Genomic DNA, 17,871 nt, shown 5'->3' with positions numbered 1-17,871 from the left:
CTTCCTCAAATAGACATGATGGCGTCACGCCTCAACAAGAAGCTTCGGAGGTATTGTGCCAGGTCAAGGGACCCTCAGGCTGTAGCAGTGGACGCCCTGGTGACACCGTGGGTGTTTCAGTCGCTCTATGTGTTTCCTCCTCTTCCACTCATCTCAAAAATATTGAGAATCATAAGACGAAAAAGTGTGCAAACAATACTCATTGTTCCGGATTGGCCTCGCAGGGCCTGGTATTCAGATCTTCAGGAAATGCTCACAGAAGATCCGTGGCCTCTTCCTCTCAGAGAGTACCTGTTGCAACAGACAGGAGTGGATATGGGCCTAAAATTAGGCTCCATTAAGGTACAGATTTCGGCCCTATCAATTTTCTTTCAGAAGGAATTGGCTTCTCTCCCTGAAGTCCAGACTTTTGTAAAGGGAGTGCTGCACATCCAGCCTCCTTTTGTGCCTCCAGTGGCACCATCGGACCTTAACGTGGTGTTACAGTTCCTGAAATCTCACTAGTTTGAGCCTCTTCAAACGGTGGAATTAAAATTTCTCACTTGGAAGGTGGTCATGTTGTTGGCCTTGGCATCTGCAAGGCGGGTATCTGAATTGGCAGCTTTGTCTCACAAAAGCCCCTATCTGATTTTCCATGTGGATAGAGCAGAATTGCGGACTCGTCCTCAATTTTTGCCTAAGGTGGTTTCGTCGTTTCATATGAACCAACCTATTGTGGTGCCTGTGGCTATGGGGGACTTGGAGGATTCCAAGTCCCTTGATGTAGTCAGGGCCTTGAAAATGTATGTAGCTAGGACTGCTCGGGTTAGAAAAACAGAGGCTCTTTTTTTGTCCTGTATGCAGCCAACAAGGTTGGCGCTCCTGCTTCAAAGCAGACTATTGCTCGCTGGATCTGTAACACGATTCAGCAGGCTCATTCTACGGCTGGATTGCCGTTGCCAAATTCGGTAAAGGCCCATTCCACTAGGAAGGTGGGCTCTTTTTGGGCGGCTGCCCGAGGCGTCTCGGCATTACAGCTTTGCCGAGCGGCGACTTGGTCGGGTTCAAACACTTTTGCTAAGTTCTACAAGTTTGATACCTTGGCTGAGGAGGACCTAATGTTTGCTCAATCGGTGCTGCAGAGTCATCCGCACTCTCCCGCCTGGTCTGGAGCTTTGGTATAATCCCCATGGTCCTTACGGAGTCCCCACCATCCTGTAGGACGTAAGAAAAAATAAGATTTTAAACCTACCGGTAAATCTTTTTCTCCTAGTCCGTAGAGGATGCTGGGCGCCCGTCCCAGTACGGACTGAATTCTGCAAGACTTGTATATAGTTATTGCTTACATAAGGGTTATGTTACAGTTGAGATCAGTCTTTGGCTGATGCTGTTTTGTTTCATACTGTTGACTGGTTCGTATATTCCAGGTTATACGGTGTGGATTGGTATGAATCTTGCCCTTGGATTAACAAAAATCCTTTTCTCGTACTGTCCGTCTCCTCTGGGCACAGTTTCTCTAACTGAGGTCTGGAGGAGGGGCATAGTGGGAGGAGCCAGTGCACACCCATTCTAAAGTTCTATAGAGTGCCCATGTCTCCTGCGGAGCCCGTCTTTACCCCATGGTCCTTACGGAGTTCCCAGCATCCTCTACGGACTAAGAGAAAAAGATTTACCGGTAGGTTTAAAATCGTATTTTTTATTTGTTATACCCCTTTCACACTACAATCCAGGGTCACTGAACACTGGTTTCAAGCCATGTCACAGCGACTTGAAACCCGTTTACATTGCTGGACCTTGGACATTGCCGGGACATCTTCTCTGCACGCACTTGGAAATGACATACCGTATATACTCGAGTATAAGTCGACCCGAATATAAGCCGAGGCACCTAATTCTACCACAAAAACCTGGGAAAACTTATTGACTCGAGTATAAGCCTAGGGTGGGAAATGCAGCTCTAGCCGTACACAGCCCTCAGTGCCAGATATGCCCTCATAGTGCCAGATATGCCCCCACAGTGCTGCCAGATATGCCCCCACAGTGCTGCCAGATATGCCCCCACAGTGCTGCCAGTTATGCCCCCACAGTGCTGCCAGATATGCCCCCACAGTGCTGCCAGATATGCCCCCACAGTGCTGCCAGATATGCCCCCACAGTGCTGCCAGATATGCCCCCACAGTGCTGCCAGATATGCCCCCACAGTGCTGCCAGATATGCCCCCACAGTGCTGCCAGATATGCCCCCACAGTGCTGCCAGATATGCCCCCACAGTGCTGCCAGATATGCCCCCACAGTGCTGCCAGATATGCCCCCACAGTGCTGCCAGTTATGCCCCCACAGTGCTGCCAGATATGCCCCCACAGTGCTGCCAGATATGCCCCCACAGTGCTGCCAGTTATGCCCCCACAGTGCTGCCAGTTATGCCCCCACAGTGCTGCCAGTTATGCCCCCACAGTGCTGCCAGATATGCCCCCACAGTGCTGCCAGATATGCCCCCACAGTGCTGCCAGATACGTTCCCTCCCCAAGTACCAGGTATGCCCCACAGTGCTGTTACTTACCCCTCCGTCGATCCCGCGCTGTCTTCTGGAGGGACACGAAGCACACAGCGTGCGCGGCTCTCCTGTGTCCCTCCTGCATCTTCGGCGGCCGCGGCGGGTCTATTATAGGAAGTGCCGGTTCGTGATCAGAGGTCACGAACGGGTATTTCCTGTAATAGAACCGCCGCTGCTGCCGCCGGAGATGCAGGAGGGACACAGGAGCGCCGCGCGCTGTGCGCTCCATGTCCCTCCTTCACACTGCTCTGCCTCTGCCTGCACTGACTCGAGTATAAGCCGAGGTGGCTTTTTCAGCACAAAAAAAAGTGCTGAAAAAGTCGGCTTATACTCGAGTATATACGGTAATCTCATTCTGTACTCCAGATTCTGTCCTTTTGGAGTTTGTTAGAGAAACTACAGAGTTTCTAGAAGCCAATGGGGATATAGAGTATGAGTAGTTTTTGGAAGGAGTTTTAAAAGTGCCCAAGCTCCTACTCATTACTAGGTACCCCATTCCTCCAAGACCAGCTTTGCACAATGAGGGGTTTGTGTGGTTTTTCACTTGGTGGTTAAGTCTGGAGAAGCTTTTATATTTTTTATTCTTAACTTTTTGAATACTTTTCTCTTACGTCCTAGAGGATGCTGGGGTCCATATTAGTGCCATGGGGTATAGACGGGTCCACCAGTAGCCATTGGCACTTTAAGAGTTTAACAGTGATGGCTGGCTCCTCCCTCTATGCCTCTCCTACCTGACTCCGTTTAGAAAATGTGACCGGAGGAGCCGGTCACAGCTAGGGGAGCTCTAAAGAGCTTTCTTAGTAAAAATAAGAATTTACTTACCGATAATTCTATTTCTCATAGTCCGTAGTGGATGCTGGGACTCCGTAAGGACCATGGGGAATAGCGGCTCCGCAGGAGACTGGGCACAAAAGTAAAAGCTTGAACTAGCTGGTGTGCACTGGCTCCTCCCCCTATGACCCTCCTCCAAGCCTCAGTTAGGATACTGTGCCCGGACGAGCGTACATAATAAGGAAGGATCTTGAATCCCGGGTAAGACTCATACCAGCCACACCAATCACACCGTACAACCTGTGATCTGAACCCAGTTAACAGTATGATAAACGAAGGAGCCTCTGAAAAGATGGCTCACAACAATAATAACCCGAATTTTGTAACAATAACTATATACAAGTATTGCAGACAATCCGCACTTGGGATGGGCGCCCAGCATCCACTACGGACTATGAGAAATAGAATTATCGGTAAGTAAATTCTTATTTTCTCTAACGTCCTAAGTGGATGCTGGGACTCCGTAAGGACCATGGGGATTATACCAAAGCTCCCAAACGGGCGGGAGATTGCGGATGACTCTGTAGCACCGAATGAGAGAACTCCAGGTCCTCCTCAGCCAGGGTATCAAATTTGTAGAATTTAGCAAACGTGTTTGCCCCTGACCAAGTAGCTGCTCGGCAAAGTTGTAAAGCCGAGACCCCTCGGGCAGCCGCCCAAGATGAGCCCACCTTCCTTGTGGAATGGGCTTTTACTGATTTTGGCTGTGGCAGGCCTGCCACAGAATGTGCAAGCTGAATTGTACTACAAATCCAACGAGCAATCGTCTGCTTAGAAGCAGGAGCACCCAGCTTGTTGGGTGCATACAGGATAAACAGCGAGTCAGATTTCCTGACTCCAGCCGTCCTGGAAATATATATTTTCAGGGCCCTGACTACGTCCAGTAACTTGGAGTCCTCCAAGTCCCTAGTAGCCGCAGGCACCACAATAGGCTGGTTCACGTGAAACGCTGAAACCACCTTTGGGAGAAATTGTGGACAAGTCCTCGATTCTGCCCTATCCGTGTGAAAAATCAGGTAAGGGCTTTTATAAGATAAAGCCGCCAATTCTGAGACACGCCTGGCTGAAGCCAGGGCTAACAGCATTACCACCCTCCATGTGAGATATTTTAATTCCACAGTGGTGAGTGGTTCAAACCAATGTGATTTTAGGAACCCCAAAACCACATTGAGATCCCAAGGTGCCACCGGGGGCACCAAAGGAGGCTGTATATGCAGTACCCCTTTGACAAACGTCTGGACTTCAGGCACTGAAGCCAGTTCTTTTTGGAAGAAAATCGACAGGGCCGAAATTTGAACCTTAATGGACCCTAATTTTAGGCCCATAGACAGTCCTGTTTGCAGGAAATGTAGGAAGCGACCCAGTTGAAATTCCTCTGTAGGGGCCTCTTTGGCCTCACACCACGCAACATATTTTCGCCAAATGCGGTGATAATGTTTTGCGGTTACATCCTTGCTGGCCTTTATCAGGGTAGGGATGACTTCTTCTGGAATGCCTTTTTCCTTCAGGATCCGGCGTTCAACCGCCATGCCGTCAAACGCAGCCGCGGTAAGTCTTGGAACAGACAAGGCCCCTGCTGGAGCAGGTCCTTTCTTAGAGGTAGAGGCCACGGTTCCTCCGTGAGCATCTCTTGAAGTTCCGGGTACCAAGTCCTTCTTGGCCAATCTGGAACCACGAGTATAGTTCTTACTCCTCTCCTTTTTATGATTCTCAGTACTTTTGGTATGAGAGGCAGAGGAGGGAACACATACACTGACTGGTACACCCATGGTGTTACCAGAGCGTCCACCGCTATTCCCTGAGGGTCCCTTGACCTGGCGCAATATCTGTCTAGTTTTTTGTTGAGACGGGACGCCATTATGTCCACCTTTGGTTTTTCCCAACGGTTTACCATCTCTTGGAAGACTTCTGGATGAAGTCCCCACTCCCCCGGGTGAAGGTCGTGTCTGCTGAGGAAGTCCGCTTCCCAGTTGTCCACTCCCGGAATGAACACTGCTGACAGTGCTATCACATGATTCTCCGCCCAGCGAAGAATCCTTGCAGCTTCTGCCATCGCCCTCCTGCTTCTCGTGCCGCCCTGTCTGTTTACGTGGGCGACTGACGTGATGTTGTCCGATTGGATCAATACCGCCTGACCCTGAAGCAGGGGTTTTGCTTGACTTAGGGCATTGTAAATGGCCCTTAGTTCCAGAATGTTTATATGAAGAGATGTTTCCATGCTTGACCACAAGCCCTGGAAATTTCGTCCCTGTGTGACTGCTCCCCAGCCTCTCAGGCTGGCATCCGTGGTCACCAGGATCCAATCCTGAATGCCGAATCTGCGGCCCTCTAGTAGATGAGCACTCTGCAGCCACCACAGAAGAGACACCCTTGTCCTTGGCGACAGGGTTATCCGCTGATGCATCTGAAGATGCGATCCGGACCATTTGTCCAGAAGATCCCACTGAAACGTTCTTGCATGGAATCTTCCGAATGGAATCGCTTCGTAAGAAACCACCATTTTTCCCAGGACCCTCGTGCACTGATGCACTGACACCTGGCCTGGTTTTAGGAGATTCCTGACTAGCTCGGAGAACTCCCTGGCCTTCTCCTCTGGGAGAAACACCTTTTTCTGGACTGTGTCCAGAATCATTCCTAGGAACAGGAGACGTGTTGTTGGAATCAGCTGCGATTTTGGAATATTTAGAATCCACCCGTGCTGACGTAACACTAACTGAGATAGTGCTACTCCGACTTCTAACTGTTCCCTGGACCTTGCCCTTATCAGGAGATCGTCCAAGTAAGGGATAATTAAAACGCCTTTTCTTCGAAGAAGAATCATCATTTCGGCCATTACCTTGGTAAAGACCCGAGGTGCCGTGGACAACCCAAACGGCAGCGTCTGAAACTGATAATGACAGTTTTGTACTACAAACCTGAGGTACCCTTGGTGAGAAGGGTAGATTGGGACGTGGAGATAAGCATCTTTGATGTCCAGAGACACCATATAGTCCCCTTCTTCCAGGTTTGCTATCACTGCTCTGAGTGACTCCATCTTGAATTTGAACCTCTTTATGTAAGTGTTCAAGGATTTTAGATTTAAAATTGGTCTCACCGAGCCGTCCGGCTTCGGTACCACAAACAGCGTGGAATAATACCCCTTTCCCTGTTGTAGGAGAGGTACCTTGATTATCACTTGCTGGGAATACAGCTTGTGAATGGCTTCCAAAACTGCCTCCCTGTCGGAGGGAGACTTTGGTAGAGCAGACTTCAGGAACCGGCGAGGGGGAGACGTCTCGAATTCCAGTTTGTACCCCTGTGATACTACCTGCAGAATCCAGGGGTCCACTTGCGAGTGAGCCCACTGCGCGTTGAAATTTTTGAGACGGGCCCCCACCGTGTCCGAGTCCGCTTGTAAAGCCCCAGCGTCATGCTGAAGACTTGGCAGAAGCAGAGGAGGGCTTCTGCTCCTGGGAAGAGGCTGTCTGGTGCAGTCTTTTTCCTCTTCCTCTGCCCCGGGGCAGAAATGAGTGGCCTTTTGCCCGCTTGTACTTATGGGAACGAAAGGACTGAGTTTGAAAAGACGGTGTCTTTTTCTGCTGAGAGGTGACCTGGGGTAAAAAGGTGGACTTTCCGGCCGTTGCCGTGGCCACCAGGTCCGATAGACCGGCCCCAAATAACTCCTCCCCTTTATACGGCAATACTTCCATATGTCGTTTGGAATCCGCATCCCCTGACCACTGTCGCGTCCATAACGCTCTTCTGGCAGAAATGGACATAGCACTCACTCTTGATGCCAGGGTGCAAATATCCCTCTGTGCATCATGCATATATAGTAATGCATCCTTCAAATGCTCTATAGTCAGTAATATACTGTCCCTATCCAGGGTATCAATATTTTCAGTCAGGGAATCCGACCACGCCACTCCAGCACTGCACATCCAGGCTGAGGCGATTGCTGGTCGCAGTATAACACCAGTATGTGTGTATATACCCTTCAGGATATTTTCCAGCCTTCTATCCGCTGGTTCTTTGAGGGCGGCCGTATCAGGAGACGGTAACGCTACTTGTTTAGATAAACGTGTGAGCGCTTTATCTACTCTAGGGGGTGTTTCCCAACGCGCCCTAACCTCTGGCGGGAAAGGGTATAGTGCCAATAATTTATTAGAAATTAGCACTTTTTTATCGGGGGAAACCCACGCTTTATCACACACCTCATTTAATTCATCTGACTCAGGAAAAGCTACTGGTAGTTTTTTTACTCCCCACATAATACCCTTCTTTGTGGTACTTGTAGTGTCAGAAATGTTCAATGCCTCCTTCATTGCCGTGATCATGTAACGTGTGGCCCTACTGGACATTACGTTTGTCTCCTCACCGTCGACACTGGACTCAGTATCTGTGTCTGGGTCTGTGTCGACCCACTGAGGTAACGGGCGTTTTATCGCCCCTGACGGTGTCTGAGACGCCTGGACAGGCACTAATTGATTTGTCGGCTGTCTCATGTCGTCAACAGTTTTTTGTAAAGTGCTGACATTGTCACGTAGTTCTTTAAATACAACCATCCAGTCAGGTGTCGACTCCCTAGGGGGTGACATCACTAACACAGGCAATTGCTCTGCTTCCACATCATTTTCCTCCTCATACATGTTGACACAATCGTACCGACACCCAGCACACACACAGGGAATGCTCTGATAGAGGACAGGACCCCACTAGCCCTTTGGGGAGACAGAGGGAGAGTTTGCCAGCACACACCAGAGCGCTATATATATATATATATATATATATATAGGGATAACCTTATATAAGTGTTACTCCCTTTTATAGCTGCTGTTTATAATTTAGCTGCCAATAGTGCCCCCCCTCTCTCGTTTTTACCCTGATTCTGTAGGGACTGCAGGGGAGAGTCAGGGAGCCGTCCTTCCAGCGGAACTGTGAGGGAAAATGGCGCTTGTGTGCTGAGGAGATAGGCTCCGCCCCTTCACGACGGCCTTATCTCCCGCTTTTTTCTGGAAAACTGGCAGGGGTTAAATACATCCATATAGCCCAGGAGCTATATGTGATGTATTTCTTTTGCCATCCTAAGGTATTTCAGTTTTTATTGCGTCTCAGGGCGCTCCCCCCCAGCGCCCTGCACCCTCAGTGACCGGAGTGTGAAGTGTGCTGAGAGCAATGGCGCACAGCTGCAGTGCTGTGCGCTACCTTAGTTGAAGACAGGAACGTCTTCTGCCGCCGATTTCACCGGACCTCTTCGTTCTTCTGGCTCTGTAAGGGGGCCGGCGGCGCGGCTCCGGGACCCATCCAGGCTGAACCTGTGATCGTCCCTCTGGAGCTAATGTCCAGTAGCCTAAGAAGCCCAATCCACTCTGCACGCAGGTGAGTTCGCTTCTACTCCCCTTAGTCCCACGATGCAGTGAGCCTGTTGCCAGCAGGACTCACTGAAAATAAAAAACCTAAAATAAACTTTTACTCTAAGCAGCTCAGGAGAGCCACCTAGCATGCACCCTTCTCGTTCGGGCACAAGAATCTAACTGAGGCTTGGAGGAGGGTCATAGGGGGAGGAGCCAGTGCACACCAGCTAGTTCAAGCTTTTACTTTTGTGCCCAGTCTCCTGCGGAGCCGCTATTCCCCATGGTCCTTACGGAGTCCCAGCATCCACTTAGGACGTTAGAGAAAGTTTATTTTAGAGTTTTTATTTTACAGGGAGGCTGCATCGAGGGACTGAGGGGGGGGGAAGCAGTGTCCGCCCTGCGGGGTCTGAGCCACTGTCTCCGCTGACTGGACACTGAGCTCCAGAGGGGATAGATCGCTCCCCGCCGCCCCAGCAGCATGCCGCCACCCCCTTGCAGAGCTGAAGTTTGTGGCGAGTGAGTCACCGACACCCCCCCCCCCCAACAAGCGGGGGACTGGTGTGAAGATGGCGGCTACAGGGTAGGAGCGCAGTACTAACTGCACTCCGGGGGAGGCTCAGCGGTACTTAGGTGTGGCGCTGTGAGGGGCGCCCTGAGTCGGCGCCTTCACCCTACACTGACCAGAAAGCCTGTCGGGGTCTGCGGATTTCAGCCAGCAAAAAATCCTCATGCCAGTATAATCTTAGAAGAGCGGGAACACATCGCAATTAAGGGGGCGGAGCTTCTCAGAGCGGACCCAGCAGCGTTCAGCGCCTTCTTCCTGCCTGCAGACACGCTGCCAGTGGAAGCAGTCCCTACAGAGCAACTCCAGCTATCTGTACGGTACCAGGGGGTTGTAGAAGGGAGGGGAGGCTGTGTAAGACTTTGTCACCTATTAAGGGACACAGTCAGCGCTGGTTAAGGGTCTCCCTATACCTATATAGCGCTGTGTGTGGGTTGGCTCCAATCTCTGTGTCTCTCTGCCATTCTTGGGGGGGAGGGATCTCTGTCTGCCCTGTGTGTATGTGGGGTGTGTGGGGTCTAGAGACTCTGTCTCATATGATGCAGAGGATTTATCTTCTCAGGAAGATCCCATCCCATGTAATCAGGATTGCACTGTTGTAGCGCAGATCCCAGCTAGAGAACCGGAGTGGTTAACCTCTTTTAGGGGGGCTATTTCTCAGATTTCTGAACGGGTTGCAAGGACTGAGCGTGCAACTCAGGTGTTGCAATCCTCTATGGCAGTATGGTCTGATACTGCTCCCTCAGGGCCCCCTGCGGTACATTCTCACAAACGTGCTCTTGCCCAAATTATGCAGGATGACACTGGTACCGATTCTGACACAGCAGACGGTGATGGGGATGTGTCGAGGGAGACGGCATCACTTGCTAGGGGGGTGCAGTTGATGGTTGTGGCCATGCGGGATGTGTTACATATTTCTGACACCTCCTGAGCAGGTTGAGGAGGCCTTTTTCACGGACAGTAAAAAAAGCCCCTCTCACCTTCCCGGCATCTAAGGAATTAAATGCTATATTTGAAAAAGCCTGGGAAAACCCGGAGAAAAAATTCCAGATCCCTAAAACGGTCCTGGTTGCTTTTCCCTTCCTGGAAGATGATAGAATGCTACGCTCAAATCCATATACACGGCTTCAGGGGCTATACTGCGGCCTACTATTGCCTGTGCATGGATTTCTAAAGCTATAGCCAAGTGGTCAGTCGCTCTGCAGGGTGACTAGACTACGATGGATAAAGGGGACGTTGATTTGTTTTTACGTAACATGCAGGATTCTGCAGGGTTCCTGGTAGAATCCATGAAGGACCTGGGTTCCATGGCTGCGGGGATCTCCTCTATGTCCGTCTGGGCTCGCAGTGGTCTCTAACTGCGCCAATGGTCTGCGGACACGGAATCCAGGAAAAGTGTGGAGAGCCTACCCTATACAGGGCGGGTTCTGTTTGGGGAGCACTGGATGCGTGGATTGCAACGGTTCTGCGGGTATGTCTCCTTTTCTCCCCTCAGCTGCACCGGCTACGAAGAAGCCTTTTACTCCCAACACGTCACAGTCCTTTCGGCCTGCGAGGCCTAGAAAGAACAAGCCTTCTCACACCTTCTTTAGAGGTGGGCGTGCCAAATCTGGGTACCTGCGGGGGCAGGCTTTTAGGGACCAGAAGCCGGCTTATGGTACCTCAAAGTCCTTAGCATGATGGTGGACCGCACAGCCTGGAGGTAGGTCAGGTGGGAGCAAGACTCCGGCATTTCAGCCATGTCTGGGTGTCGTTGGGCCTGGACCCCTGGATACAGGATATTGTGTCCAGGGTGTACAGGCTGGATTTTCAAACTCTCCCGCCTCACCGTTTCTTCAAATCAGGCTTGCCAGCTTTGCCGGCAGACAGAGCTATTCTTCTGGATGCTATCCGAAAATTGGTAGTGTCCGAGGTCATTGTTCCAGTTCCACCTCATCAGTTGAACAAAGGTTACTATTCAAACCTTTTTGTGGTACCGAAGCCGGATGGTTCGGTAAGGCCAATTCTGAACTTGAAATCTTTGAACCCTTATCTCAGGGACTTCAAATTCAAGATGGATTCTCTGAGAGCAGTTATCTCAGGACTGACGGAGGGGGAGTTCCTGGTGTCTCTGGACATCAAGAATGCGTACCTCTACATACCCATTTGGTCGCCGCACCAGGCCTCAGGTTTGCACTGTTAGACGATCACTATCAGTTTCAGGCACTGCCGTTCGGTCTCTCCACGGCACCGAGGGTCTTCACAAAGGTGATGGCCGAGATGATGGTTCTCCTCCGCAAGCAGGGGGTGAACATAATTCTGTATCTGGACGATCTGCTGATCAAGGCATCGTCTAGAGAGAAGTTGTTAAGATCCATTGCTCTCACGACACATCTGCTCAAGGAGCACGGTTGGATACAGAACCTTCCGAAGTCTCATCTGGAGCAGACAAGGAGGCTCTTTCCTGGGGATGATCCACGACACGGAGGTGCAGAGGGTGTTTCTACCGGTGGAGAAAGCGTTGGTGACTCAAACAATGGTCCGGGATGTCTTGAAGCCTGCCCGGGTATCTGTTCATCAGTGCATCCGCCTTCTGGGGAAGATGGTTGCCTCCTACGAGGCTCTGCAGTTCGGAAGGTTTCATGCTCGATCCTTTCAGCTGGATCTCTTGGACCAGTGGTCGGGATCTCACCTACATATGCACCAGAGGATACGTCTGTCACGAAAGCCAGGATTTCGCTCCTCTGGTGGCTTCACCTACCACACCTTCTGGATGGCCGAAGGTTCGGAGTTCAGGACTGGATCCTTCTAACCACGGATGCAAGTCTAAGAGGTTGGGGAGCAGTCACTCAGGGGGAAACCTTCCAAGGAAGGTGGTCAAGAATCCCTTCTCCCGATAAACATCCTGGAGCTAAGAGCCGTATACAACGGCCTTCTTCAAGCAGCACACCTTCTGCAGGATCGGGCTGTTCAGGTGCAGTCGGACAACGTGACCGCAGTGGTCTACATAAACCGATAAGGCGGAACGAAGAGCAGGGCTGCAATGTCAGAGGTGACCAGAATCCTCCTCTGGGCAGAAAGGCACGCTGTAACGATGTCCACAATCTTCATTCCAGGAGTAGACAACTGGGAAGCGGACTTCCTTAGCAGACACGATCCTCCATCCAGGAGAGTGGGGCCTCCACTCGGAGGTGTTCGAGGAGGTAACCGGTTGGTGGGGGGTTCCTCACATAGACATGATGGCCTCCCGCCTCAACAAGAAGCTGCGGAGGTACTGTTCCAGGTCGAGAGACCCACAGGCAGTGGCGGTGGACGCACTAGTAACACCGTGGGTGTTCACGTCAGTGTATGTGTTCCCTCCACTTCCTCTACTTCCAAAAGTTCTACAACTTCTAAAAAGAACAAAGGTTCTGGCAATCCTCATTGCTCCGGACTGGCCAAGGGGGGCTTGGTATGCAGATCTGCTGTTGGAAGATCCTAGGCCCCTACCTCTTCAAGAGGATCTTCTACTGCAGGGGCCATTCGCTTATCAAGACTTACCACGGCTACGTTTGACGGCATGGCGGTTGAGCGACAGATCTTAGCTCAGAAGGGTTATTCCTACCCTGATACAGGCTAGGAAGTGGGTAACGTCTAAACATTACCATCGAATTTGGAAAAAATGTGTCTTGGTGTGAATCCAAGAAATTTCCTGCGGTGGAGTTTCAACTTGGATGTTTTCTCCTTTTCCTGCAAGCAAGTGTGGATATGGGCCTGAGATTGGGCTCCATCAAGGTCCAGATCTCGGCTTTATCCATTTTCTTCCAAAAACAATTGGCTGTCCACCCTGAGGTTCAGACCTTTTTGAAAGTGGTTCTGCACACCCAGCCTCCCTTTGTGGCGCCAATGGCACCCTGGGATCTTGATGTGGTGTTACTGTTCCTGCAATCGGATTGGTTTGAGCCTCTACAGGAGGCTGAAGTTTAAATTTCTCCCGTGGAATGCGGTCACTTTGTTGGCCTTAGCTTCTGATCGACGTGTGTCGGAATTGGGGGCTTTGTCCTGTAAAAGTCCCTATCTGGTCTTCCATGAAGATAGGGCGGAACTCAGGACTCGTCCACAGTTTCTTCCTAAGGTTGTGTCAGCTTTTCATATCAACCACCCTATTGTGGTGCCAGTGGCTACTGACTCCTCAGTTGCTTCAAAGGCCTTGGATGTTGTGAGGGCTTTGAAGATTTATGTGAAGAGGACGGCTCGTCATAGAAAATCTGACTCTCTGTTTGTCCTCTATGATCCCAAGAAAATTGTGTGTCCTGCTTATAAGCAGTCGATTTCACGCTGGATCAGGTTCACCATCCAGCATGCGTATTCTACGGCAGGATTGCCGTGTCCAAGATCTGTTAAGGCCCACTCTACTCATAAGGTGGATTCTTCCTGGGCGGCTGCCCGGGGTATCTCGGCTATACAGCTTTGACGAGCAGCTACTTGGTCTGGGTCGAACACGTTTGCTGTGTTTTACAAGTTCGATACTTTGGCCTCTGATGACCTCAAGTTTGGTCAAGCAGTTTTGCAGGAGCCTCCGTGCTCTCCCTCCCGTACTGGGGGCTTTGGTACATCCCCATGGTACTAATATGGACCCCAGCATCCTGTAGGACGTAAGAGAAAAAAGGATTTTGGTTACTTTTTCTCGTAGTTCGTATAGGATGCTGGGCGCCCGCCCAGCGCTTCGTTTTCCTGCAGTGGTTTAGTTCAGTACTGCCTGGTTTCTAGGTAAGTTCTGCGTCGTTTTTTTACGGTTTCAGTACTTTTTCAGCTGTTGCCGAGTTTATCGGCATGTTGGCCGGATTTGCCTTGTTGTGTGAGCTGGTATGAATCTCGCCACTATCTGTGTATAATCCTTCTCTTGAAGTATGTCGTCTCCTCGGGCACAGTTTCTAGACTGAGTCTGATAGGAGGGGCATAGGGGGAGGAGCCAGCCCACACTGTTAAACTCTTAAAGTGCCAATGGCTCCTGGTGGACCAGTCTATACTCCATGGTACGAATATGGACCCCAGCATCCTCTACGGACTACGAGAAAAGGATTTACCGGTAGGTAACCAAAATCCTATTTTCTAATGTACAATAATATCATTGTTTACTACATTTTGCAACATTCTCCTTGGAATTTTTTTTAAAGCCAGGCAGCATTATTAGGTGGAGAGGTGAGTGCGTACTAAATTTAACCCTGTCCCAGGAAGCCAGCTACAGCCCATTGGGGGTGTAGTATGGTATGCCGGCAGCCGGGCTCCCGGCGACCAGCATACCGGCACCGGAATCCTAGCGACCAGCATACCGGCGCCGGCATACCGACAGCTGGATGAGCGTAAATGAGCCCCTTTGCGGGGCCAAGCTATCTATTCTCCCTCCAGGGGCACCAGCGTACTCTCGAAGCCCTGGGTAGAGCGCCCATAAAAAAAGGCCCCGGGGAGAACACTGGTGAGTGGATCATAATCAGGACTGGGTCGTTTGGCTTGCCTAATGTTTGTGAAGCATTAGACTGTCCTTTACTACATTATTCCTTCCATATAGCAAATGTTCATAGCAGAGCAATAGTTAATGGGGTATACCTCCCAGTTTTCTGACCTGCTGGACAAAGGTTTCCATATTATTATAGCATTGCAGAACCATCCAAGCTGAACTGCTCAGCATAAATTAAGGGGGTTGGGAGCTATGCTGTATATTGTGATGACCAACACAAATATGGAAATAAACTATTATGAGATTCTTTGTTTTAATAATATATATTATCTATTCTCTGGTTATTTATGGTTTATATTACTGTGTGCTGTAAAAATTACACAATCTGAAGTTTGTATACTGCTTTTCAGTTATTTATATTCAATACTATTTTTTTAATTAGAAATTTTGTGTCTCGTGTGACAGTATAGATATTGTTCGATTAGAAAGGAAATATAGTGGACGATCTTTTTTACATAGAACTGTTTAAATGTAACAATTAATACAAATTTTCCAGTAAACTTGTTTGTTTATTATGTACTTGAGGATCAGGGTTGAGAACCCATACCGGAGTCCCTATTTCATGCACAACAAAACTTGTGTTTAGTAAAAAGCTGTATACGGATTCAGAGACTCAGTCGCACAGAGATATACAAGTGTCACATATCAAATTAATCAGAACAGTCTCCTGGTGCGTCCTAGCCACATCTCAATTCGACGAAGACCTTTTTTTGGCAAAAAAATATGTCTGATGCTGGCAGAGTCTCATGGGATCTGGCGCACCGAGGGGGACTGTTTTTCGGCAACTGCAGCAATTATGTACAACTTGATCTTAAGTCCACATAGGCAATCTACAGCCCCAGTGTTAAAGTTATTCAGGTCATTCCTTTATGGTTCCTATAGCTGACTGTAATGTAACTGAGACAGCAATATTTCACATGCTCTATATTCTATTCCCCTCCCCATCTCACTGTAGGACATGGTGGTTCAAGCCTTACAACAGACAAATAGTCGCAGCATAGAAGCAGCAATTGCATATATTAGCCGAATGAGTTACCAGGAGTCCTATCGGGAGCCACAGATCACCCCTGCAGCAAGATCTATCAACACAGCAATGAAGCCTCCAGGTAAGTGGTGAATTAATATTATGTGTAAGCACCAATAATTTTATGCAATGCTGCACTGTGTAGTGAATATGTAATCATTCCCATTCCCATCAGCGTCTGCCCCATAGGAGCTTTATGTTCTGAATTCCCTCAAGACCTCCATACACTAGGCTGAGGTATCGCACCATCGCACGCGATACACCTTCAACTCCCCTCCAGCCGTTGGCAGCTCCTGGACTCACGATATCGTGAGTCCAGGTCACCGTCACTCACAATGTGCTAACGATAGATCGCATGCGATCTAACGTTAAGCACCTCATCGCAAGTGACAGGGCCATATCTTAACTTCTGTTGGCAAGATCTGAAAACCCTTTTTACAACCCCCGGGAACGCGCCTCAGATCGTAATCGCAAATGGATCACACACAGTGTGACCCATTTACTCTCGATACGTAGGCACGATATCGTCCTAGTGTATGGGCATTTTAGCACAAACAAACTAAACCCATAACTTATATTTTTATATTACAGGTTGAGTATCCCTTATCCAAAATGCTTGGGACCAGAAGTATTTTGGATATTGGAATTTTCCGTATTTTGGAATAATTGCATACCATAATGAGATCATAGCGATGGGACCCAAGTCTAAGCACAGAATGCATTTGTTTCATATACACCTTATACACACAGCCTGACGGTCATTTTTGCCAATATTTTTAATAACTTTGTGCATTAAAATAAGTGTGTATACTGTACATTCACACAATTAATTTGTTTCATATACAGCGTATACACAAAGCCTGAAGGTAATTTAATACAATATTTTTAATAACTTTGTGTATTAAACAAGGTTTCACTATCTCAGTCTCACTCAAAAAATTCCGTATTTCGGAATATTTGGATATGGGATACTCAACCTGTATTGATGTTTTGTTTTTTTTCCTCTGGCAGGTTCCAAAGGTTATCCACAGGATAACAATGGGATATGATGGAGCAACAGTGGATTGGCACCAATCTATCAAAGCTTTCTGGCCTCCCAGGATGCAACGGGCCCGTCCACATATCCACGCCCACTGGCTCAGGCAAATCAGTTTTTTGTTTGGTGCGGCAGGAGCCGGACCATGGTCAGAGGGCTGCTGTTTTTTTTTAGCAGCCCTAAGCTTTCTTATGTTATTTTTATAGTCTTACTAGTTTTTTGAGTGATCTTTCTAAACAGCGTCTTATACGCTTATAAAGAGTCGCTCCAACAACTCTCCGCCGGCTCGTGACAACGCTTACCCACGTGTACAGTGCTGTTTCGGCGGGCGTCTGTGTGGGATATACTAGCAGGTCCAGCAGACGTTACCAGGCTGTGGCTGGAGCACGGGGAGAGGGTAAGGCATCAGTTCCGCTTAGTAGATGGAATACGGACACAGCCGCACTGTATTGGGAGGAGACTACCAAACAGTAGCTGACGTGGGTGCACCAGCGCTAGACCTTAGGGATCATAGGCACCAGGAATAGCATGAGGCCGCGATCCCTAGGGTTGATGTCAGCAGGGTGAGTCCGTCACCCCTCCACCCGGTTCATGACCAGTTCTCCCTCCATGAACTGTTTCCTCGCTTCCGTCCCAGATGCTACCATGAGGGTACTCGGTCGCAGTATACGCGGCTGTGTGACTGGTGCGTCTGTGTTCACTGAGCATCTGTATTCACTATAGGTTAATGTCTCTGCTCGCTCTACTCGTAAGGTAGGTCCTTCATGGGCAGCACAACATGGTGCTTCAGCAGAACAGATATGTAAGGCAGCCACATGGTCTACCATTAACACATTCATTAGACATTATGGGGTATATTCAATTAGGGTCGAAAACTGCGTCTGTCGGGAAACAAATGGCAGTTTTCGACTTTTTAAGGTCGAATCATGATTCGACCTATTCAGTCCCAGTTGGTTTTTTTGTTTTTGTTTTTTTAGATAAGTCTGGGAATTCGACTTGTCGAATAGTACGTGAATCGGCGGTATAGCTGCCGATTCACATACTTTTGAGGGAAACGGGCCAAATTTGACAGGATT

The 17,871-nt window shown here is 49.3% G+C and overlaps 1 protein-coding gene across 3 annotated transcripts in view; it reads left to right on the top strand.

The window, feature by feature from the left end:
* LATS1 (large tumor suppressor kinase 1) overlaps positions 1-17,871 on the top strand; it is an 81,516-nt gene that overhangs the window by 41,953 nt on the left and 21,692 nt on the right. For all 3 annotated transcript variants that reach the window (XM_063917516.1, XM_063917514.1, XM_063917515.1), the window contains exon 3: positions 15,691-15,841. In XM_063917516.1, the coding sequence (XP_063773586.1) occupies positions 15,691-15,841 (151 nt within the window). The remainder of the gene's footprint in view (positions 1-15,690; positions 15,842-17,871) is intronic.

The sequence above is a fragment of the Pseudophryne corroboree genome, chromosome 4, assembly GCF_028390025.1.
Source record: "Pseudophryne corroboree isolate aPseCor3 chromosome 4, aPseCor3.hap2, whole genome shotgun sequence".
NCBI lineage: Eukaryota > Metazoa > Chordata > Amphibia > Anura > Myobatrachidae > Pseudophryne > Pseudophryne corroboree.
This window is presented reverse-complemented; position numbering and strand designations above follow the sequence as displayed.